The sequence below is a fragment of the Heterodontus francisci genome, chromosome 34 (assembly GCF_036365525.1).
Source record: "Heterodontus francisci isolate sHetFra1 chromosome 34, sHetFra1.hap1, whole genome shotgun sequence".
Taxonomy (NCBI): Eukaryota; Metazoa; Chordata; class Chondrichthyes; order Heterodontiformes; family Heterodontidae; genus Heterodontus; species Heterodontus francisci.
The window spans coordinates 13,016,597-13,040,766 of NC_090404.1; the positions used below are offsets into that span (position 1 = coordinate 13,016,597).

The 24,170-nt window shown below is 46.4% G+C and overlaps 1 protein-coding gene and 1 pseudogene across 1 annotated transcript; one reads left to right on the top strand and one right to left on the bottom strand.

Moving 5' to 3' along the window:
- Positions 1 to 24,170, bottom strand: LOC137348647 (zinc finger protein 271-like; annotated as a pseudogene).
- On the top strand, positions 9,612 to 13,021 carry LOC137349066 (uncharacterized). The gene is made up of 3 exons (XM_068014365.1): positions 9,612 to 9,810; positions 11,457 to 11,623; positions 12,015 to 13,021. Exons 2-3 carry the CDS (start codon positions 11,511 to 11,513, stop codon positions 13,012 to 13,014), a joined length of 1,113 nt encoding a protein of 370 aa, XP_067870466.1. The 5' UTR covers positions 9,612 to 9,810; positions 11,457 to 11,510; the 3' UTR covers positions 13,015 to 13,021.

Genomic DNA, 24,170 nt, shown 5'->3' on the forward strand with positions numbered 1-24,170 from the left:
TTTGACCATTTTGGGGTTTATTCAAATGTATCAGTTTTTCTTTTCTTAAAAAAAACACGGGACACTTGGTGAAAAGCAGAAAACCCCAAGTATCATCTCAACATTGTCATTTCCTTAATCACAGTCAAGGCCATCTCCGTTCACTTCCTTGTATCCCTCACCACTCACATTCCCCTTCCTTCTGTGTCAACCCTGGAAAAACTCTCCTCAAGTCACTTACAACTGCTCTTTCAAACTCTCAACTGTCTCGCCATTGGCTGTTCATTTGTCACAATACTTCTGTAACTGGCGATCTGCTCAATCACTCCCTCAACCTCTGATGCCTTTACCCTCAGTAAAACCCTGACTCTCTCCCACCTTTGTCACTCCTCCATCTTCACTTCCTCAAATCCAAGGAACACAGATTTGAACACATCTGGTGCACCACATCAAGCTCTGACCCTTTACTCCTCTGCCAAAACTGCTCACTATTACAGATTCATTTTTGAAAGCAAAGATAACCCTAGCTTCATTTCTCCACTACCATCTCCTTAAACCTTTCACACCTGACCTCAAAAAAGTGCAAGGAGCTCATGGATTTCATTGGCACGAACACTGAGACCACCCATTCAGCTGCATCCTCCTCTTCTCCATCAAGCCAAATATCCCCCGAGGTTCCCTCTTCCCTCGTCCTGAACTGGTGTCGCTTTCTAGTTTCTCTCCCACCATGTCCTCTACAAGCTCCTCTTATCCATGAGACCCACCACCTCTTTCACCCCCATTCCCAATAAATTGATCAACCAACTTCCCTTCCTGGCCCTCATGCTAACTGACATTGTAAACAGTTCCCTTTCCTCAAGTATTTCCTACTCCCTTTTTAAAACTGTAATTATCACCCACCTCCTCAAAACCTCCATCCTTGTAAAATACCACCTCATCTTCAACCTCTCATTCCTCTCCAAAGTCACTGAATGTCTTCATGCTTCCCAAATCTGTACCTACCTTTCCTCTAACTCCATGTTTCAACCTTCCCAATTAAGTTTCCATCCCTGTTACAGCACTGAAACAGCTCGAGTCCCTGCCATAAAGGACATCCTCTATGACTGTGGGACACTATCCCTCCTCATACTTCCTGACCTCCCAGTCGACCACACCATCCTCCAACGCCTCTCCCCTACTATCCAGCTGAGTGAGACTGACCTCACTTGGCTCCACTCAGACCTATCCATTCATAATCAAAAAAATCACCAGCAATGGCTTCTCTTCCCACCCCATCACCTTTGGAGTCTCCCAAGGATTTATTGATGGCCCATTCTATCCCTCATCTATCTGCTATGCCATCATCTGAAGATGCGACATCAGGTTCCACAGGTACACAAATGACATCCATCTCTACCTCACCACCACCTCTCTTGACCCCTCCAGTGCTTCTGTGTTGTCAGCCTGCTTGTCTATTCTAATGTTCGCTGACTGACATCCACCCTGCTTAAACTTGAGCTCATCCAAGCTCTGATGCCTTTCACCCCAACCATCACAAAGTCCCACTCATCCATCACTACTGTGCTCACTGACCTACAATGGCTCCAGGTCCACCAATGCCTCCAGTTTAAAATTCTCATCTCTGGTTCAAATCCCTTCAAGGCCTCACCCCTGCTGATATCTGTAACCTCCTCCAGGCGTACAACCCTCAGAGAACTCTGCATTCCTCCAACACATCCCTCACCCTGTCCCATTGGCTGTGCCTTCAGTCATCGGCCCTAAGCTCTGGAATTCCCTCCCTATATGTTTCCGCCAGTCCTGATCTCTTCTCCTTTAAGACCCACCTAAAAAACTACATCTTTGATCAAGCTTTCAGTCAGCCCTCTTACCAACCCCTTCTTTAGCTCAGTGTCAAGCTGGATTCTCCCCAGTGTGAACACTCTGGTGTGTCAGCAGATTGAATGAGCGACTAAATCCCTTCCCACATACAGAGCAGGTGAATGGTCTCTCCCCAGTGTGAATTTGCTGGTGTGTCAGCAGGGTGGATGACTGACTGAAACCCTTCCCACATACAGAGCAGGTGAATGGTCTCTCCCCAGTGTGAACTCGCTGGTGTGTCAGCAGATTGAATAATCGATTAAATCTCTTCCCACAAACAGAGCAGGTAAACGGTCTCTCCCCAGTGTGAAGTCGCTGGTGTGTCTGCAGGTTGGATGCATGAGTGAAACCCTTCCCACAAACAGAGCACGTGAATGGTCTCTCCCCAGTGTGAATTCGCTGGTGTGTCAGCAGGGTAGATGACTGAGTGAATCCCTTTCCACACACAGAGCAGGTGAACGGTCTCTCCCCAGTGTGAATTCGTTGGTGCGTCAGAAGGTTGGATGAACGATTAAATCTCTTCTCACACACTGAGCAGGTGAACGGCTTCTCCCCAGTGTGAACTCGCTGGTGTCTCACAAGTTGGGATGAATTAGTAAATTCCTTCGCACACTGCTGGCAGGTGAACAACCTCTCCCCAGTGTGAACTCGCTGGTGTCTCACAAGGTGGGATGAAATAGTGAATCCCTTCTTACACCAGTAGCAGGTGAACGGCCTCTCCCCGGTGTGACTGCGCCGATGAGTTTCCAGTTCTGATGGGCAACTGAATCCCTTCCCACAGTCCCCACATTTCCACGGTTTCTTCATGGTGTGGGTGTCGTTGTGTCTCTCCAGGTTGAATGATCAGTTGAAGCCTGAGCCACACACAGAACACATGTTGTTTCTCCCTGCTGTGAATGGTACAATGTTTATTTCAATCTGTGTAACTGATTAAAGATCTTTCCAAAGTCATTGCACTGGAACAGTCTTGCTCGGGTGTATGTGTTTCAATAATTTTCCAGTCATACTGATGTTTTAAAGCTTTTCCCACAAATAAACATTTTCCTTCAAAGGCCGATAATATTCAGGTCCTGATGAATCGAGTGATTGTCAGATCTCGATGTGACGTTTGGTTTGAGTTTCCCATCTGAAAATCTTTCCTTTCTAATACCCTATAAAAAGGACTTTACAAAGTCAGCACAGTCAGTACTGGACAGAAATTAAGAACAGACAATTCTAGTTTCCTTTCCCCTCGTGTTCCCCAAAAGCTGTAAATCTCTTTTGCACACATTCTCCCTCCTCCCTGTGCTGAATACAAAACCCATCTCTTTAGTCAACTCCCAGTTTTTTCCCTCCCTCAGTTCACCAGCCCCTATGTGGATAGAGAGAAAGAGCAAATGAGAAAGAGGTGCAGAGGTGCAACACAGAAATAAATTTATGAGAATAGAATTAGGGAGAGACAAGAACTGAGAAAGAAGAGACACAACAATAAAGAGACAGATACACACATAGGGTGTAGGTGACTGTTTTAATCTTTTAAACCAAAAACAAATTTATTTGGTTATGATCATATTGCTGTTTGTTGGATCTTGCTGTGCACAATTTGGCTGTTGCATTCCCTACGTTATAACAGTGACCACACTTAAAAATTAATCCGTTGACTGTAAAGCACTCCTCAGGGCTTGACATTAAAATTGTTAACTTGAACCCGTTATAATTCCCAACTAATGCTTGTGCTTTAGGCAGTGCAATGGTGAATTTTTCTCTCTCTCTCTGTGCCTTCCCATCCTTCTGAATGAGAAAAATGGGAGAAAGAGAGAGAGAAAGGAGTCAGAGGGAGAGAAAGGAGGGAGCGAGGGAAACAGAGACAGCAAAACAGAGGGGCAGGGAGATGAAGAGACACGGAAATGCATTACGATGGATAAATCCCCAGGGCCTGACCAGGTGTATCCTAGGATGCTATGGGAAGCAAGGGAAGAGATTTCTGGGGCACTGGCAGAGATTTTTGTATCATCATTAGCCACGGGTGAGGTACTGGAAGACTGGAGGATAGCTAATGTGCCTTTAATTAAGAAGGGCAGCAGGGATAAGCCAGGGAACTACAGGCCAGTGAGCCTTACATCAGTGGTGGGAAAGTTATTGGAAGGGATTCTGAGAGACAGGATTTATATGCATTTGGAAAGGCAAGGTCTGATTAGGGATAGTCAGCATGACTTTGGATGTTGTTTAGATTAGCAAGGCCTTTGACAATGTTAACTGATATTATACCCTTGACCCACCGTCCTTGCAAACTGCCATCTTATCTCCAATCTCCCTTTCTGCTCCAAAGTCCTTAAATGTGCTGTCACCTTCCAAATCTGTATCCATCTTTTCCAGGACTCTATGTTTGTATCCCTCCAAACAGATTTCTGCCACGACCACAATATTGAGACGGTACTTATCAAAGTCACAAATGGCATCCTATGTGACTGTGACAAAGGTAAACTATCCTTTCTCATCCTTTTCGACTTGCCTGCAGCCTTTGACATGGTTGACCACACCATCCTCCTCCAGAACTGCTCCATTGTCATCCAATTGGGTGGGACATGGTTCCATTCTTATCTATCTAATTGTAGGCAGAGAATCACCTGCAATGGTTTCTCTTCCCATTCATACTGTTACCTCTCGTGTTCCCCAAGGATTTATCCTTGGCCACTCCCATTTCTCATCTACACCCTGCCCCTCAGTGGTATCACGTGAAAACACAGCGTCAAGTTTTTCACATTATGCTGACCATAACCCAGCTCTACCTCATTCTCTCCTCCACCTTTGCTAATCATCAGACTGCTTAACCAACATCCAGTACTGGATGAGCAGAAATTTCCTACAACTAAATATTGGGAAGACCCAAGCCACTGTTTTCATTTCCTGCTCCAAACTCTGCTCACTTAACACCAACTCCCTGACAACTCACTGCAGCTGAACAAGACCTTGATGTCATATTTGACCCGATAAAAGCTTCTGACCAATATGCACATTATCACTAAGATCACCTACTTCCACCTCTGTAACATCACCTGACTCTGTCCATTTTAATTCATCTGCTGCTGAAATGCCCATTCATGCCTTCAATACTTCAAGACCTGAATATTTAACACACTGCTGGGATGACCTCCCCCTTTGACAAGGTCCCGCATGGTAGGCTGGTCCAGAAGGTTCCAACACATGGGATCCAGGGTGAGCTAGCCAATTGGATACAAAAATGGATTGGTGATAGGAGGCAGAGGGTGGTAGAGAAGGGTTGTTTTTCAAATTGGAGGCTGGTGACCAGTGGTGTGTCGCAGGGATCGGTGCTGAGCCCTCTGTTGTTTGTTATATATATTAATGACTTGGATGTGAATGTAGGGGGCATGCTTAGTCAGTTTGCAGATGACACCAAAATTGGTGGTATAGTGGGCAGTGAAGGTTGTCTAAGGTTACAACAGGATATAGATAAACTGGGAAAGTGGGCAAGGGATTGGAAAATGGAATTTAATGCAGACAAGTAGGAAGTGATGCATTTTGGGAATTTAAACCAGGGCAGGGCATATACAGTGAATGGCAGGGCCCTGGGGAGTGTTGTTGAGCAGAGACCTTGGGGTGCAAGTGCATAGTTCCCTGAAAGTGGCAACACAGGTAGACAGGGTGGTGAAGGAAGCATGCATGCCTCCATTGGCTGAGGCATTGAGTACAAGAGTTGGGATGTCATGTCACAGTTGTACATAATGTTGGTTAGGCCGCACTTGGAGTACTGTGTGCAGTTCTGGTCGCCGCACTACAGGAAAGATGTGATTAAGCTAGAGACGGTGCAGAAAGGATTCACCAGGATGTGCCTGGTTTGGAGGGCTTGAGTTATAAAGAGAGATAGGCTGGGTCTGTTTTCCCTGGAGCGAATGAGGCTGAGAGGGGACATGATAGAGGTATATAAAATTATGAGAGGCATAGATAGGGTAGGTAGCCAGAGTCTATTTCCCATGGTAAGGGTGACTAAAACTAGAGGGCATACATTTCAGGTGAGAGGAAGATTTAAAAGGGGATCAAAGGGGTAAATTTTTCACACAAAGAATAGTGGGTATCTAGAATGAGCAGTTAAGAGGCATCTGGACAGGTACTTGAATGAGCAAGGCATAAAGGGATATGGAATTAATGCAGGCAGGTGGGATTAGTATAGATAGGCATTATGGTTGGCATGGAGCCTGTTTCTATGCTGTACGACTATCTGGGGTCTCTAGTGTGAGCTCCCAACATCTAGAGAAAAGCTCCTCAGTCCCACCCTTACAGAAGGTCTGATTTGAAAAAATAAATGCTGGGACCGTGATTTTAAAGGATCTCCTGAAGAAATCAGCAGCTTCTTCCCACTGTAACACTGAATGTACAAAACACCGCTCCGGGGCTGAGTGGGTACAGGAGCAGTGAACAGGAGAGGGACGGGGGATGACCAGAGTTTGCGTTGTCACAATGAGGCATAAACAAACGGTGAGGCAGAGAGAAATAACGGGAGAGAAACTGATTGTAATGAGAGGTTGAACACAGAGGGAGAGAGACAGGCTCCGGGCGTCTCCAGTATTTCGTGACTGCCCAGCTCCCAATCTGTGTAGACTTCTCACAGCCTTACCAACGGTCTGATTTGTAAAGTAAATCCTGGGACAATGATAAGGAATTAGCACCTTAGTGGCAGTTTTAAAGAATTTAACAGCTGCTGGACAGACTGGGGCCTGTCCTCCTGTTGGTTCACTGTCCTCCAGTTAATTAGCTGAAAAATGCAGCAAATGTTCTCAACAATGGCCTTGGAGAGATAAGTTCACAGATCATCAGAAAGCAGCTCCCTGGAATGTTTCTGGTCAAAGCAGCCATGGTAGCTGGATTAACATGACAATGGGTAAGATATCAGCACCTAATAGCCCCTCTCGCCTTTTAAATCTGCTCCCTCTTTATAGTGGGGGGATGTGTAAATGCTATTGGTGAGATTCTCCATATTAGTGAGTTCTTTCTTCTTTTGGGCCTCCTTATCTCGAGAGACAATGGATACGCGCCTGGAGGTGGTCAGTGGTTTGTGAAGCAGCGCCTGGAGTGGCTATAAAGGCCAATTCTGGAGGGACAGGCTCTTCCACAGGTGCTGCAGAGAAATTTGTTTGTTGGGGCTGTTGCACAGTTGGCTCTCCCCTTGCGCCTCTGTCTTTTTTCCTGCCAACTACTAAGTCTCTTCGACTCGCCACAATTTAGCCCTGTCTTTATGGCTGCCCGCCAGCTCTGGCGAATGCTGGCAACTGACTCCCACGACTTGTGATCAATGTCACACGATTTCATGTCGCGTTTGCAGACGTCTTTATAACGGAGACATGGACGGCCGGTGGGTCTGATACCAGTGGCGAGCTCGCTGTACAATGTGTCTTTGGGGATCCTGCCATCTTCCATGCGGCTCACATGGCCAAGCCATCTCAAGCGCCGCTGACTCAGTAGTGTGTATAAGCTGGGGGTGTTGGCCGCTTCAAGGACTTCTGTGTTGGAGATATAGTCCTGCCACCTGATGCCAAGTATTCTCCGAAGGCAGCGAAGATGGAATGAATTGAGACGTCGCTCTTGGCTGGCATACGTTGTCCAGGCCTCGCTGCCGTAGAGCAAGGTACTGAGGACACAGGCCTGATACACTCGGACTTTTGTGTTCCGTGTCAGTGCGCCATTTTCCCACACTCTCTTGGCCAGTCTGGACATAGCAGTGGAAGCCTTACCCATGCGCTTGTTGATTTCTGCATCTAGAGACAGGTTACTGGTGATAGTTGAGCCTAGGTAGGTGAACTCTTGAACCACTTCCAGAGCGTGGTCGCCAATATTGATGGATGGAGCATTTCTGACATCCTGCCCCATGATGTTCGTTTTCTTGAGGCTGATGGTTAGGCCAAATTCATTGCAGGCAGACGCAAACCTGTCGATGAGACTCTGCAGGCATTCTTCAGTGTGAGATGTTAAAGCAGCATCGTCAGCAAAGAGGAGTTCTCTGATGAGGACTTTCCGTACTTTGGACTTCGCTCTTAGACGGGCAAGGTTGAACAACCTGCCTCCTGATCTTGTGTGGAGGAAAATTCCTTCTTCAGAGGATTTGAACGCATGTGAAAGCAGCAGGGAGAAGAAAATCCCAAAAAGTGTGGGTGCGAGAACACAGCCCTGTTTCACACCACTCAGGATAGGAAAGGGCTCTGATGAGGAGCCACCATGAGGAGTGACAGACAAAAAAGGAGTCTTGGGATCTTGCTGCGACTTTTCTTTATAAAGTTTTCGCTTTGTTTTCATCAAGGTCTCATTTCTGTCTCTCCAGGAGATTTTTTTTAGAAGCTGCAACATGACGATGCAGAGAGTGGTTGTTTGTTTTGGCAAGAGTAATCCTTGGATAAGAGGTTCCTCCAGAGGGAAGTAATAAAGATATCTGTTTCTCTGTGTCACACATTCCTACCTACAGAAAAAAAGTATTGTGTTTTAGGCGGTTTGAGCTATTCTTACAACAAGGCGGAGGGGGGAGGAGGTCTCTCAGAAACAAAAAGGTTGAGAATCGCTGCTCCAGAGCATCTGATCTAACCTGTATATTTCACCCTCTCCATCGCTTCCTACAACTTTATCCACGTGAGCCGCATGGAAGATGGCAGGATCCCCAAAGACACATTGTACAGCGAGCTCGCCATTGGTATCAGACCCACCGGCCGTCCATGTCTCCGTTATAAAGACGTCTGCAAACGCGACATGAAATCCTGGGACATTGATCACAAGTCGTGGGAGTCAGTTGCCAGCGTTCGCCAGAGCTGGCGGGCAGCCATAAAGACAGGGCTAAATTGTGGCGAGTCGAAGAGACTTAGTAGTTGGCAGGAAAAAAGACAGAGGCGCAAGGGGAGAGCCAACTGTGCAACAGCCCCGACAAACAAATTTCTTTGCAGCACCTGTGGAAGAGCCTGTCACTCTAGAATTGGCCTTTATAGCCACTCCATGCGCTGCTTCACAAACCACTGACCACCTCCAGGCGCTTATCCATTGTCTCTCGAGATAAGGAGGCCCAAAAGAATCTCTGCGCCTCCCTAGCTGTTCATATCTTAATCTCTCCACGTCTTTCTTCATATCTCTGCATCTCGTCATTTTTACAAGTTCTTAATCTTTTTTCTCTCTCCCTCTCTTCCAGCCCTTCCCTCTCTCTGTCAATGTCTCGGTGTCTCTGCCCTCTGCTCTCAGTTCCTACCTCTCTGTTTATTTCTCTCACTCAGGATCTCTGGTTTCTGTGTCTCAGTGCCTCTCACTGGGGGAAATCCGAACTGGATACCAAGGTATTGTACAGGTGATAATGGACAGGTGTACAGGGATCCTGCTTTCCATCTCTGTCGAGTTTTACGGTTCAGAGATACACACACAAACCCACAACACGTTTCAGAGACATACACACAAACTCACACAGTCCCACAACACATTTAAAATACCTGTTGAGAGAAAGTTTGAAACCAGAGACCTTCACCAACCTGACGGCATATGTCCATTCCAGGAGCAAAAGAAGGAGTAATGACTCTGAACAATCCTGATATAGCATGAGGCCTGCTAGTCAAACCACGCTCCACCCAGCCCAGAGTGAGTCACCGACCAGGTATGGGAGAGTCCATCAAACGTGCTCCTGCATGCCTGGTCGGTCTCTGCGCATGCGCCTTACGCGTAACGCCATCAGGTATCCAGCACCCCCATCCCCCAACTCGGCTGCTTTGGTCTTCACGCATGCGTCAACCTTCGGCGCGAGTTTCTGAAAGTGGAAGGCGGAGAGGTTTCGTTGCTGTCGCAGTCGTTGTTTTTTTAGGTATTTTATAGGAAAGGGGAGCGTTCTCTTGCGATTTCATTGGAAAAAGGAGAGTTCCCTTGCATTTTATTGGAAAGAGGAGCATTTTCTTGCAGCCATAGTCGTTTTGGTGGTTTCCGTTTTCTTCATTTTTATTAGAAAGGGGAGATTGCTTGAAGGTGAGTTGATCTGCTGCTGTTTGCTCTGAGATGCATCCCATTTCCAGTGCTGTGTGGCGGCTCCAGTCCAGTGCACTGCACTAAAATCCCTTTCCAATGTCTGGGGCTGTGTGCAGGTAGTACATGTACTCCAGACCAGTGTACTGCACTAAAATCCCTTTCCATTCTCTGGGGTTGTGTGCAGGTAGTACATGTACTCCAGTCCAGTGCACTGCACTAAAATCCCTTTCCATTGTCTGGGGCTGTGTGCAGGTAGTACATGTACTCCAGTCCAGTGTACTGCACTAAAATCCCTTTCCATTGTCTGGGGCTGTGTGCAGGTAGTACATGTACTCCAGTCCAGTGCACTGCACTAAAATCCCTTTCCAATGTCTGGGGCTGTGTGCAGGTAGTACATGTACTCCAGACCAGTGTACTGCACTAAAATCCCTTTCCATTCTCTGGGGTTGTGTGCAGGTAGTACATGTACTCCAGACCAGTGTACTGCACTAAAATCCCTTTCCATTGTCTGGGGCTGTGTGCAGGTAGTACATGTACTCCAGTCCAGTGTACTGCACTAAAATCCCTTTCCATTGTCTGGGGTTGTGTGCAGGTAGTACATGTACTCCAGACCAATGCACTGCACTAAAATCCCTTTCCATTGTCTGGGGTTGTGTGCAGGTAGTACATGTACTCCAGACCAATGCACTGCACTAAAATCCCTTTCCATTGTCTGGGGTTGTGTGCAGGTAGTACATGTACTCCAGACCAATGCACTGCACTAAAATCCCTTTCCATTGTCTGGGGTTGTGTTCAGGTAGTACATGTACTCCAGACCAATGCACTGCACTAAAATCCCTTTCCATTGTCTGGGGCTGTGTGCAGGTAGTACATGTGCTCCAGTCCAGTGTACTGCACTAAAATCCCTTTCCATTGTCTGGGGTTGTGTGCAGGTAGTACATGTGCTCCAGTCCAGTGTACTGCACTAAAATCCCTATCCATTGTCTGGGGTTGTGTGCAGGTAGTACATGTGCTCCAGTCCAGTGTACTGCACTAAAATCCCTTTCCATTGTCTGGGGTTGTGTGCAGGCAGTACATGTGCTCCAGACCAATGCACTGCACTAAAATCCCTTTCCATTGTCTGGGGCTGTGTGCAGGTAGTACATGTGCTCCAGTCCAGTGTACTGCACTAAAATCCCTTTCCATTGTCTGGGGTTGTGTGCAGGTAGTACATGTGCTCCAGACCAGCGCACTGCACTAAAATCCCTTTCCATTGTCTGGGGTTGTGTGCAGGCAGTACATGTGCTCCAGACCAGCGCACTGCACTAAAATCCATTCACTACTAGGAACAGCCCTCCAGCTTTCACTTTCATTTCTGTAAAGTTTATACGGAGTGCCTTCTGTATTTCTCACCTCATGTTTCACGTGTGGTCCCTTAATAGCCTTCCTGAACTGCAAACATCGATGATGGCTACCTCAGTAGATTCCACAGAGCAGTTCCTTACCACCTTCACAACCCAGGAGTTCGACAGTTATGACGATTTCAGCAGTAAACTGGAGATGTTTCAACAGGTAGTATGGTCTGCAGGCACATGCTGTAATGTGCCTTGTTATGTTTTACTGTGTTAACAATACTGTTTAACTTCACTTTGCTGTTGTGCTTACAGACAACGGGGAGTCTATTTAAAAAAGTAAGCACCCATACACTTGAGAGGGAGAACATGAGACGGCGAAACAGAATTCCCAGCCGCTTTAGGTATGCCTCGGTGAGGCTGTGCTGCGTACACTACGGGCAGCCACGTATCCGTTCTACTGGGGTGAGACCGAATCAGAGGTAGGTGCTGCAGCCGGTACATTTCCAGTATCCACACTGTATTGTGTCAGTCCCGTAACGCTGTTCCTTGATGCGCATCAAACCAAAATTAGATTTGCAGCATCAATACATCTTGTCAGTGAGATGCTGTGTCCACAAAGCCACGTGTATGCTGCCCCCTCCAAGAGTGAATTTCCCTTGTGTCTACGGAGTGCCTTCTTTGTTACCTCCTGGATGGAGCAATGGATGGTGAACCACCTCTGCACTGCGAAGTAGGCATGCACCAGCTTGTGGAACCTTGTCATGGTGTGCGTGAAAACTGCTGCCATCAACACACCTGGGGATGGCTGAGTTTTTGCTGCAGGCTCGAGGAACTTGGGCATGCTCATTGAATGTCTGTGTAACCTTTCAGGTATCTCGCCCTGGGCTGTGAGGCCTTCATCAGTGTGAAATTCGATACGATCAAGATCAAACTGTGTGTCAGCTCCTACCACCTTGTACATACCGGTCATGTTCTGGATCCAGAATGTTTACGCTTCTATGCAAGGAGACGGCAACTGAACCAGGATGAAAGGCAGAAGGTAGAAGAGTTGGTGAAACTGCAGGCTGGGAACAAACAGCTGAAGGATTACATTGAGCGTTCATTCAACAAGACCGTGACCCTTAGTGACATCAGAAATGTAAAGTCCCGGCTCAAAAGAGGGGGTGACAAAGTGGATGCACTGTGTGAAACGGTTACAGAGGAACTGCCAAGGACCCTCAGCTACAATGAAAAATGCCACTTGCTTTCAGACCAATTTTATCAGCTACAACAGGCCGTTCTGCACAGTGGAACAGCATCTTTCATGCGAAGACTGGACTGGCTGCAGCGACAGACTCTCTGCTGGCAACAAGGACTGGATTATGATATGGAGCATCTTGTTGAAGGCGCAGAGCCAAATAATTTGCCCAACAATTGCCCGGAGGCACCTTCGGATGGACGTGGTCCCGAGGTGGACATCAGCTGCATGCCACAATCCATGGATGCTGAACGTCCCATCCCCCGGCCTAATGAGCTGATGGACCATACTTACAACTGCCTGTTCACAGCTGCACTTCCCCCACCTCCGGGAGCCTTTCCTTGCTGTCCAGTCACATCGGTACAGTCAATCACCTTACCGATGGACACTCACATACAGTCACCTGTTTCTGCACTTATCACAGCAGTGCACATGGACACACCGTCATCTGTTTCCCCATCCACCCTTGAAACAACAAGGCAGAGCCTTGTGAGACTCCCCGATTGCCAGCTGCTGCCTATCAAACAGAGAGGGTGCCCAAAGGGTTCAAGCGCTTGGGGAACATCCAGCAAGCAGAGACTGAGCACTAAAAGAAACAATCATGCAGTGCCCAGTGGTAGCATGCATGTTTAGTTTAGTTTAGAGATACAGCACTGAAACAGGCCCTTCGACCCACCGAGTCTGTGCCGACCATCAACCACCCATTTATATTCTAATCCTACACTAATTCCATATTCCTACCACATCCCCACCTGTCCTTATATTCCCCTACCACCTACCTATACTAGGGACAATTTATAATGGCCAGTTTACCTATCAACCCGCAAGTCTTTGGCATGTGGGAGGAAACCGGAGCACCCGGAGGAAACCCACGCAGACACAAGGAGAACTTGCAAACTCCACACAGGCAGTGCCCAGAATTGAACCCGGGCCACTGGAGCTGTGAGGCTGCGGTGCTAACCACTGTGCCGCCCGTTGCGTACACAGCTGCTGAAGTGGGAGTGCAGCCCCATCATTCCCCCTCCCCAATGTTGGCTAGATGGCTTTAAGGCAAAGGTAGATGAGAGTGAAAGAAATAGAAGGCGATGCTGATGGTGGTAGGCAGCATTAGGTGAGAGCAGATGGGAAGGTGCATGAGAAGCATTACCACTAGCATGAAACAGCTGGGCTAAATGGCCTGCTTTATGTTCAGTCAAAAAGAAATGTGCTTCCTTTTCCAGCATACTTAAATCATTCATGTTGGCCCTGAGAGCAGCATTGAACCACCATGGGATAGGGACAGTAACATCATACTGACTCTTACAGCTGAGGTGGGTACTAAGTGTGTCATTAGCGATGTTATCAGTACAGGCCTTTGCTGCAGAACTTAAAAAGCGTGCTTAACAGTAATTTCATTGGTGGGAGGGAAACTCTGACACTGTTCTTTCTTTCTTTTCATGTAAAACATGCCCTCGAGAATACAGTTGGTGGCACAGTGGTGCAGTGGTTAGCACCGCAGCCTCACAACTCCAGCGACCCAGGTCCAATTCTGGGTACTGCCTGTATGGAGTTTGTAAGTTCTCCCTGTGTCTGCGTGGGTTTCCTCCGGGTGCTCCCATTTCCTCCCACAGCCGAAGACTTGCAGGTTGATAGGTAAATTGGCCATTATAAATTGCCCCTATTATAGGTAGGAGAATATAGGGAAGGTGGGGATGTGGTCGGAATATGGGATTAGTGTAGGATTAGTATAAATGGGTGGTTGATGGTCGGCACAGACTCGGTGGGCCGAAGGGCCTGTTTCAGTGCTGTATCTCTAAATAAATAAATCCTTGAGGCTTAAGGATGGCATTCAAGCCACAGGGGAGGACACAAGGATGGGCCACGCAACCGTTTCATGCTGGGAGCTTGTCACAATGTGGAAAGGAACCTTGCATTTATGGATGAAGTGGACATTGGGATGCATCAGCAGCAGACTCTGGTGACTTTGCTTTCTTCACATGGACAATACAATAGTGGAATAAAGAGCCAAACGTTCATTCACCACAAGGCTGTCCAGGAAAACTCTCTTCAGCACTGCATAGCAGAGACTCAGCCTGTCTGTTTCACAGGAATGCTGGCAACACAAAACTCCTGTATCTATGCACAACAGTGCCTCTAATGCCTCATGTACTTAATAAAATTGCTCAATAATTGAAAACGGAATTGTTGCAGCTACTTTGTTGATATTGTTCCCTACTTTGCAACTCTGGTCCTGGTGGGGGTGGGGGGGGAGTTAAAATCAGAACTGCCTGAAGAGGGCTATGCAAGAGAAAGGGACCAGACACCTGGAAGACCTGACATACAGTTGAGAAGTAGGGGATCGAGTGGCTGGATGGGGGACTCGTGGGCCTGGAGGGAGAGAGTGGCCGGAGAGCAGTGTGGGGGCTGGAAACAGGGAGCGAGCAGCCAAAGACCTTCGTGGCAGGAGGTGCAGGGAGCAGCAGGAGAGTGGTATGTCTTGCAGTGCCAGAACTAACTGGCGCATGCACAGGAAAACACTCTCCTCACCCCTGCTATTGTACTGCTGGTATTAGGGAAAACAATTCTGAACACGGTGGACCATTTTAACATACATTAAATAACTTCACCTCTGTTGATGTAAACTCAGAGTCCCTGACTGTATTTGTTCCACTCCTGCTGCTAACAGGTGATGAAAGCAGCTGTGGAATTGTCACTGAGTGGTGAATTTTCTTTAGCTTCAGAATCATAGAAAGTTTAAGGCACAGAAAGAGGTCACTTGGCCCAAATTCAAATTCTGCACACTGAGTCCCAGAATCATCACTCAGAAAGACCACTATGAAAGTAGGAAACTGCTCCAAATACACAACAGGATGGGCAGCTTGTGAAAAACTATTGAACTTCTGGTGTGTAGAATTTTTCCAGATCTTCAAACAGGACCATGTGACAATATTAACAGTGAGTCATAGAGAGATACAGCACTGAAACAGGCCCTTCGGCCCACCGTGTCTGTGCCGACCATCAACAACCCATTTATACTAATCCTACAATAATCCCATATTCCCCACCACATCCCCACCTTCCCTCAATTCTCCTACCTACCGACAATGAGTGTGTGTATGTGGCTATCATGTTTCTATATATAAACTGTGAGTCATGGAATGATAGAAAGTTTAAGGCACAGAAGGAGGCCACTTGGCCCATCGTGCCTGTGACGGCCAAATACAATCCACCTATTCTAATCCCACCTTCCAACATTTGGTCCATAGCCCTGCAGCTTACAGCACTTCAGTTACATATCCAGACTCCTTTTGAATGAGTTGAGGTTCTCTGCCTCAAATACCCTTTCCTACAGTGAGTTCCAGACCACCACCACCCCTCTGGGTAAAGAACTTTTTTCCTCATCCCCGCTCTAACTTTTCTACCAATCACTATAAATCTATGCCCCCTCGTCACTGACCTCTCTGCTAAGGTGAATCGACCCTTCACCTCCACTCTATCCAGACCCCTCAAAATGTTGTACATTTCAATCTGATCTCCCCTCAGCCTTCTCTGCTTTTTATGCAGCACCTGTGGAAGTCTGTCACTCTAGAATTGGCCTTTATAGCTACTCCATGCACTGCTCCACAAACCACTGACCACCTCCAGGTGCTTACCCATTGTCTCTCGAGACAAGGAGGCCAAAGAAGAATATTCGGAAGAATATTATTGCCTTACAGGGATTGCAATGAAGATTCACCAAACTTGTTCCCTGGATGTCGGAACGTCCTATGAAGAGAGATTGAGGAAGTTGTCGAACGAGGGAGCCGTGGTTTACGAAAGAAGTTGAAGCGCTTGTCAAGAGGAAGAAGAAGGCTTATGTTCGGATGAGACGTGAAGGCTCAGTTAGGGTGCTTGAGAGTTACAAGCTAGCCAGGAAGGATCTAAAGGGCGAGCTAAGGAGAGGACACGAGAAGTCATTGGCGGATAGGATCAGGGAAAACCCTAAGGCTTTCTATAGGTATATCAGGAATAAAAGAATGACTAGAGTTAGATTAGGGCCAATCAAGGATAGTAGTGGGAAGTTGTGTGTGGAATCAGAGGAGATAGAGGAAGCGTTAAATGAATATTTTGCGTCAGTATTTACAGTAAAGAAAGAAAATGTTGTTGAGGAGAATACTGAGATTCAGGCTACTAGGCTAGATGGGATTGAGGTTCACAAGGAGGAGGTGTTATCAATTTTGGAAAGTGTGAAAATAGATAAGTCCCCTGGGCCAGATGGGATTTATCCTAGGATTCTCTGGGAAGCCAGGGAGGAGATTGCAGAGCCTTTGTCCTTGATATTTATGTCGTCATTGTCAACAGGAATAGTGCCGGAAGACTGGAGGATAGCAAATGTTGTTCCCTTGTTCAAGAAGGGGAGTAGAGACAGCCCTGGTAATTATAGACCTGTGAGCCTTACTTCGGTTGTGGGTAAAATGTTGGAAAAGGTTATAAGAGACAGGATTTATAATCATCTTGAAAAGAATAAGTTCACTAGCGATAGTCAGCACGGTTTTGTGACGGGTAGGTCGTGCCTCACAAACCTTATTGAGTTTTTCGAGAAGGTGACCAAACAGGTGGATGAGGGTAAAGCAGTGGATGTGGTGTATATGGATTTCAGTAAGGCGTTTGATAAGGTTCCCCACGGTAGGCTATTGCAGAAAATACGCAAGTATGGGGTTGAAGGTGATTTAGAGCTTTGGATCAGAAATTGGCTAGCTGAAAGAAGACAGAGGGTGGTGGTTGATGGCAAATGTTCATCCTGGAGTTTAGTTACTAGTGGTGTACCGCAAGGATCTGTTTTGGGGCCACTGCTGTTTGTCATTTTTAGAAATGACCTGGAAGAGGGTGTAGAAGGGTGGGTTAGTAAATTTGCGGATGACACGAAGGTCGGTGGAGTTGTGGATAGCGCCGAAGGATGTTGTAGGGTACAGAGGGACATAGATAGGCTGCAGAGCTGGGCTGAGAGATGGCAAATGGAGTTTAATGCAGAAAAGTGCGAGGTGATTCACTTTGGAAGGAGTAACAGGAATGCAGAGTACTGGGCTAATGGGAAGATTCTTGGTAGTGTAGATGAACAGAGAGATCTTGGTGTCCAGGTACATAAATCCCTGAAGGTTGCTACCCAGGTTAATAGGGCTGTTAAGAAGGCATATGGTGTGTTAGCTTTTATTAGTAGGGGGATCGGGTTTCGGAGCCACGAGGTCATGCTGCAGCTGTACAAAACTCTGGTGAGGCCGCACCTGGAGTATTGCGTGCAGTTCTGGTCACCGCATTATAGGAAGGGTGTGGAAGCTTTGGAAAGGGTGCAGAGGAGATTTACTAGGATGTTGCCTGGTATGGAGGGAAGGTCTTACGAGGAAAGGCTGAGGGACTTGAGGTTGTTTTCGTTGGAGAGAAGGAGGAGGAGAGGTGACTTAATAGAGACATATAAGATAATTAGAGGGTTAGATAGGGTGGATAGTGAGAGTCTTTTTCCTCAGATGGTGATGGCAAACACGAGGGGACATAGCTTTAAGTTGAGGGGTGATAGATATAGGACAGATGTCAGAGCTAGTTTCTTTACTCAGAGAGTAGTAGGGGCGTGGAACGCCCTGCCTGCAGCAGTAGTAGACTCGCCAACTTTAAGGGCATTTAAGTGGTCATTGGATTGACATATGGATGAAAATGGAATAGTGTAGGTCAGATGGTTTCACAGGTCGGCGCAACATCGAGGGCCGAAGGGCCTGTACTGCGCTGTAATGTTTTAATTCTAATTCTAAAACTGAGCCTGTATTCTCTAGAGTTTTGAAGAATGAGAGATGATCTCATTGAAACCTACAAAATACTTAAAAGGATAGACAGGGTAGATAGATGCAGGTAAGATGTTTCCTCTGGATGGGGAGTCTAGAACCAGGGGACACAATTTCAAAATAAGGGAGAAGCCACTTAGGACAGAGATGAGGAGAAGTTTCTTTACTCAGGATTATGAATCTTTGGAATTCTCTACCCCAGAGGGCTGTGGAAGCTCAGTCATTGAGTATATTTAAAGCAGAGATTGACAGATTGCTAAATACAAATGACATAAGGGGGTATGAGGATAGTGTGGGAAAAAGGGATTGAAGTGAAAGATCAGCCATGATCATATTGAATGGCAGGGCAGGCTCGATGGGCTGAATGACCTACTCCTTCTCATATGTTCTGATGTTTGCAGGCATGATACATGATTCACACATGGAAGATTAGAGAGATGCTGTGAGACACATGTCAAGTCCAGTAGCTGAAAATGAATTACAGACTGGAATTTGTGTTTAGTGACCCCAGGCGTGTTAGTGGTACCTTCCCTGGATCCCAAGGCTAGGAGAGGCCCTCTGGAAGGTATGGGGAGCTGGGACTTGTCCATGAGAGGAACCAAAGGTATGAGAACTGAAATAATTTAGAGTTGGAAAGGAGAAAAGACCCAAAAATAGAGAAGTCAGTAACAGGACATCAATTAGTCTACTGTTATCTTGGAGAAATTAAGGACCCAATGAAGTGTGTGTTTGAAACAACATTAATTCATTTGAGAATTATCAGAATATTAAACTCCAGCCAAGTTATAGGGGTGATTAACATCAGCAGAAACAAATCCCAACTGTCAGCATGAACATCTTTCAGTCCTCGATGTGATTCACAGCAGCAATTACAGCAGAATCCAATCCCTGCAGTCACTTGTGAACTCGCTGGTGTTTCAGCAGCTGGGATTACTGAGTGAATCCATTCCCACACACAGAGCAGATGAATGGCCTCTCCCCAGTGTGTGCCTTGGTGTTTCAGCAGATCCTTTTTTACAGCCTTTCTCAATCAGAACATGTAAAAGGTCTCTGATTCCAAGCTGATGTTCCGTGAGGTGGGATGACTGAGTGAATCCCTTCTGTTAGAGTTCTGGGTCTTATTAACTCTAACTATGTGAAACTTTATCCAGTTAATATTAAATTGTCCTTTTGAAACTATAACCATACAGGCAATAAGAGATAATTTGGTGTCATAATATCAGGAAATATTTATTGAGTAACAAAAGTAATACCTATCAAAAGTTAGACAGCGACTTTATTGGCTCAATGTGGGTCTTGCCTCCCGATTCAGCCTTGGGCACAAGTCGACACATGGTCTCCCCTCTCTGTCACCGGGTATGCAGTCTCCAACTTCACACTCTGTGCCGTGTTGCTGGCAGCGAGACTTTTTAACCCTTTCTGGTGCACTGGCCACGCTCATGATCAATGGCGTTCCCAGCCTCTCATTGGTTCAGGCAGTGCATGATCAGTCTCTGATTGGGTTTTTTAGAATGTCAGTCACCTGCAGATGTCACTTCCTGATTGACACCTGAGGGTACCAGTCACATAAGGAATAGTACCCCTCACTGCAGCATTTTTACGTCCTTTCATTAAATTTAATGGCTTTCTATTAAGATAATATGGCACCTCATGACATGCAGTACTCATCATTATACAATGGCACATTACACAGCCTCAAGGTCAATACAGAAATGACAAAACTACTTCATGCATAATATCTACACATATGAAACCAGCAAACAGAGAGATAATCAGTGCCTAAAGATGAGGGAGCAAGATACACTTATGAAATACAGTAGGATACACTCAATGCTTTTGGACACAGGCTAAGTCCAGTCGCTGAAAGTGATTTACAGACTGGATTATGTGTGATCCAGGGCGTGTTAATGATACCTTCCCTGGATCCCAAGGCTAGGAGAGGCAATCTGGAAGGTATGGAGAGCTGGGACTTGTCCCTGAGAGTAACCAAAGGTATGAGAACTGAAATAATCTAGGGTTAGAAAGGAGAAAAAGCCCAAAAATGGAGCAGTTGCTAACAGGACATCAATTAGACTCATCTTAGAGAAATCAAGGACTCAACACACTGTGTTTGAAACAAAGCTGATTTGTTTGATAGATATTAAGATATTAAACCCCAGCCCAGTTATAGGGATGACCAACATGAGCAGAAACAAGCCCCACTTCCAGGATCAATATGGTTGAGTCCTGGATGTGATTAACAGCAGCAAAACTAGCAGAATCCAATCTATGCTGCAACAATAACTTTTCTTTATATGGCACCGTTAACCAAATGAAAGGTCCCAAGGCACTTTACAAGGGCTGTAGACAACAAAATATAACTGAGCCACATAAGGAGATATCAGGGCAGGTGACCAAAAGCTTGGTCAAAGAGGTAGTTTTCAAGAAGCATCTTCAAGGAGGGAAGAACATAAAGTAAATCAGGCTCTCCATGTGCCAGCTGGATCATTGTATCCAACACGTGAGAAAGTGCACGGTAAAGACACCCCTCCATTTAGGAATAAAGGTTTTTAAAACTAATTTGCTGCTCTGCTTTTGAATGAAGTGTTTGCTATTTCCACAGCCACAGATATTAACTCCTCCTGTCTGATATAAACCAACCCCACAGTCACTGACACCAATCTCCTCCTGTCTGATATAAACCAACCCCACAGTCACTGACACCAATCTCCCACTGTCTGATATAAACCAACCCCACAGTCACTGACACCAATCTCCTCCTGTCTGATATACACCAACCCCACAGTCACTGACACCAATCTCCTCCTGTCTGATATAAACCAACCCCACAGTCACTGACACCAATCTCCTCCTGTCTGATATACACCAACCCCACAGTCACTGACACCAATCTCCTCCTGTCTGATATAAATCAACCCCACAGTCACTGACACCAATCTCCCACTGTCTGATATAAACCAACCCACAGTCACTGACACCAATCTCCTCCTGTCTGATATAAACCAACCCCACAGTCACTGACACCAATCTCCCACTGTCTGATATAAACCAACCCCACAGTCACTGACACCAATCTCCCACTGTCTGATATAAACCAACCCACAGTCACTGACACCAATCTCCTCCTGTCTGATATAAACCAACCCCACAGTCATTTACACCAATCTCCTCCTGTCTGATATAAACCAACCCACAGTCACTGACACCAATCTCCTCCTGTCTGATATAAACCAACCCACAGTCACTGACACCAATCTCCTCCTTTTAGATATAAACCAACCCCACAGTCACTGACACCAATCTCCTCCTGTCTGATATAAACCAACCCACAGTCTCTGACACCAATCTCCCACTGTCTAATATAAACCAACCCCAAAGTCACTGACACCAATCTCCTCCTGTGTGATATAAACCAACCCCACAGTCACTGACACCAATCTCCCACTGTCTGATATAAACCAACCCACAGTCACTGACACCAATCTCCTCCTGTCTGATATAAACCAACCCAGTCACTGACACCAATCTCCTCCTGTCTGATATAAACCTTCCCCACAGTCACTGACACCAATCTCCCACTGTCTAATATAAACCAACCCCAAAGTCACTGACACCAATCTCCTCCTGTGTGATATAAACCAACCCCACAGTCACTGACACCAATCTCCCACTGTCTGATATAAACCAACCCACAGTCACTGACACCAATCTCCTCCTGTCTGATATAAACCAACCCCACAGTCACTGACACCAATCTCCTCCTGTCTGATATAAACCAACCCCACAGTCACTGACACCAATCTCCATCTGTCTGATATAAACCAACCCCACAGTCACTGACACCAATCTCCATCTGTCTGATATAAACCAACCTCACAGTCACTGACACCAATCTCCATCTGTCTGATATAAACCAACCTCACAGTCACTGACACCAATCTCCATCTGTCTGATATAAACCAACCTCACAGTCACTGACACCAATCTCCTGTCTGATATAAACCAACCCACAGTCACTGACACCAATCTCCTCCTGTCTGATATAAACCAACCCACAGTCACTGACACCAATCTCCTCCTGTCTGATATAAACCAACCCCACAGTCACTGACACCAATCTCCATCTGTCTGATATAAACCAACCCCACAGTCACTGACACCAATCTCCTCCTGTCTGATATAAACCAACCCCACAGTCACTGACACCAATCTCCCACTGTCTGATATAAACCAACCCCACAGTCACTGACACCAATCTCCATCTGTCTGATATAAACCAACCCCACAGTCACTGACACCAATCTCCATCTGTCTGATATAAACCAACCTCACAGTCACTGACACCAATCTCCATCTGTCTGATATAAACCAACCTCACAGTCACTGACACCAATCTCCATCTGTCTGATATAAACCAACCTCACAGTCACTGACACCAATCTCCTCCTGTCTGATATAAACCAACCCACAGTCACTGACACCAATCTCCTCCTGTCTGATATAAACCAACCCACAGTCACTGACACCAATCTCCTCCTGTCTGATATAAACCAACCCCACAGTCACTGACACCAATCTCCATCTGTCTGATATAAACCAACCCCACAGTCACTGACACCAATCTCCCACTGTCTGATATAAACAAACCCCACAGACACCAATCTCCTCCTGTCTGATACCAACCAACCCCACAGTCACTGACACCAATCTCTCATTGTCTGATATAAACCAACCCACAGTCACTGACACCAATCGCCTCCTGTCTGATATAAACCAACCCCACAGTCACTGACACCAATTTCCTCCTGTCTGATATAAACCAACCCCACAGTCACTGATACCAATCTCCTCCTGTCTGATATAAATCAGTCCCACAGTCACTGACACTAACCTCCTGTCTCGTTTAAATCAATCACACGGATAGAGGATTGAAGTAAAAGTTTATAATTGTGTTCGAATCTAATTCCTGATGCGAATCCTTGAATTAAGTAATGGTTACAGACAATGGTTCTTGAAGGGACACTGCAGGCCTGAGAATGCAATCAGTTGAATTCCAGAATATTAAATTCCAGCCCAGTTACAAGGGTTATTAACATCAGCAAAAACAAACCCCAACTGTCAGAATGAACATGTTCCGTTCTGGACCAGATTAACAGCAGTCACTAGTGAACTCGCTTGTGTTTCTGCAGATGGGATGACTGACGGAATTCCTTTCCACAGACAGAGCACATGAATGGCCTCTCCCCAGAGTGAACTCGCTGGTGAATCAGTAGTTGGGATGAAGTAGTGTATCCCTTCCCACACTCAGAGCAGATGAACATCTTCGCCCCAGCGTGAATGCGCTGGTGTGTCAGAAGGCGGGATGACTGATTGAATCCCTTCCCACACATGGAGCAGGTGAATGGTTTCTTCACAGTGTGAGTGCGTTGGTGTTTCAGCAGATCATTTCTACTTTTAAAGCTCTTCTCACAGTCAGAACAGTTAAAAGGTCTCTCATCAGTGTGAACAAGTTGATGTGTCAGCAGGTGGGATGACTGACTGAATCCCTTCCCACACACAGAGCAGGTGAAAGGTTTCTCCCCAGTGTGAACTCGCTGGTGTTTCAGCAGATCATTTCTACTTTTAAAGCTCTTCTCACAGTTAGAACAGTTAAAAGGTCTCTCATCAGCGTGAACTCGCTGGTGTGTCAGCAGAATAGACGACCGAGTGAATCCCTTCCCACACACAGAGCAGGTGAACGGCCTTTCCCCAGTGTGACTGCGTCGATGAATTTCCAACTCAGACGGGTAATTGAATCCCTTCCCACAGTCCCCACATTTCCAAGGTTTCTCCGTGGTGCAGGTGTCCTTGTGTCTTTCCAGGTTGGACACTCACTTGAAGTCCTGACCACACATAGAACAGGTGTACAGCTTCTCTCTATTGTGAATGGTGTGATTTTTATTTCAGGCTGTGTAACTGGTTAAAGCTCTTTCCACAGTCAGTGCACTGGAACACTCTCAT

Coding starts and splice junctions, on each gene's coding strand:
- LOC137349066 (XM_068014365.1), top strand. CDS start 11,511: ATGAGACGGCGAAACAGAATTCCCAGCCGCTTTAGGTATGCCTCGGTG. Junction 11,624..12,014: donor GGGGTGAGACCGAATCAGAG/GTAGGTGCTGCA, acceptor GTAACCTTTCAG/GTATCTCGCCCTGGGCTGTG.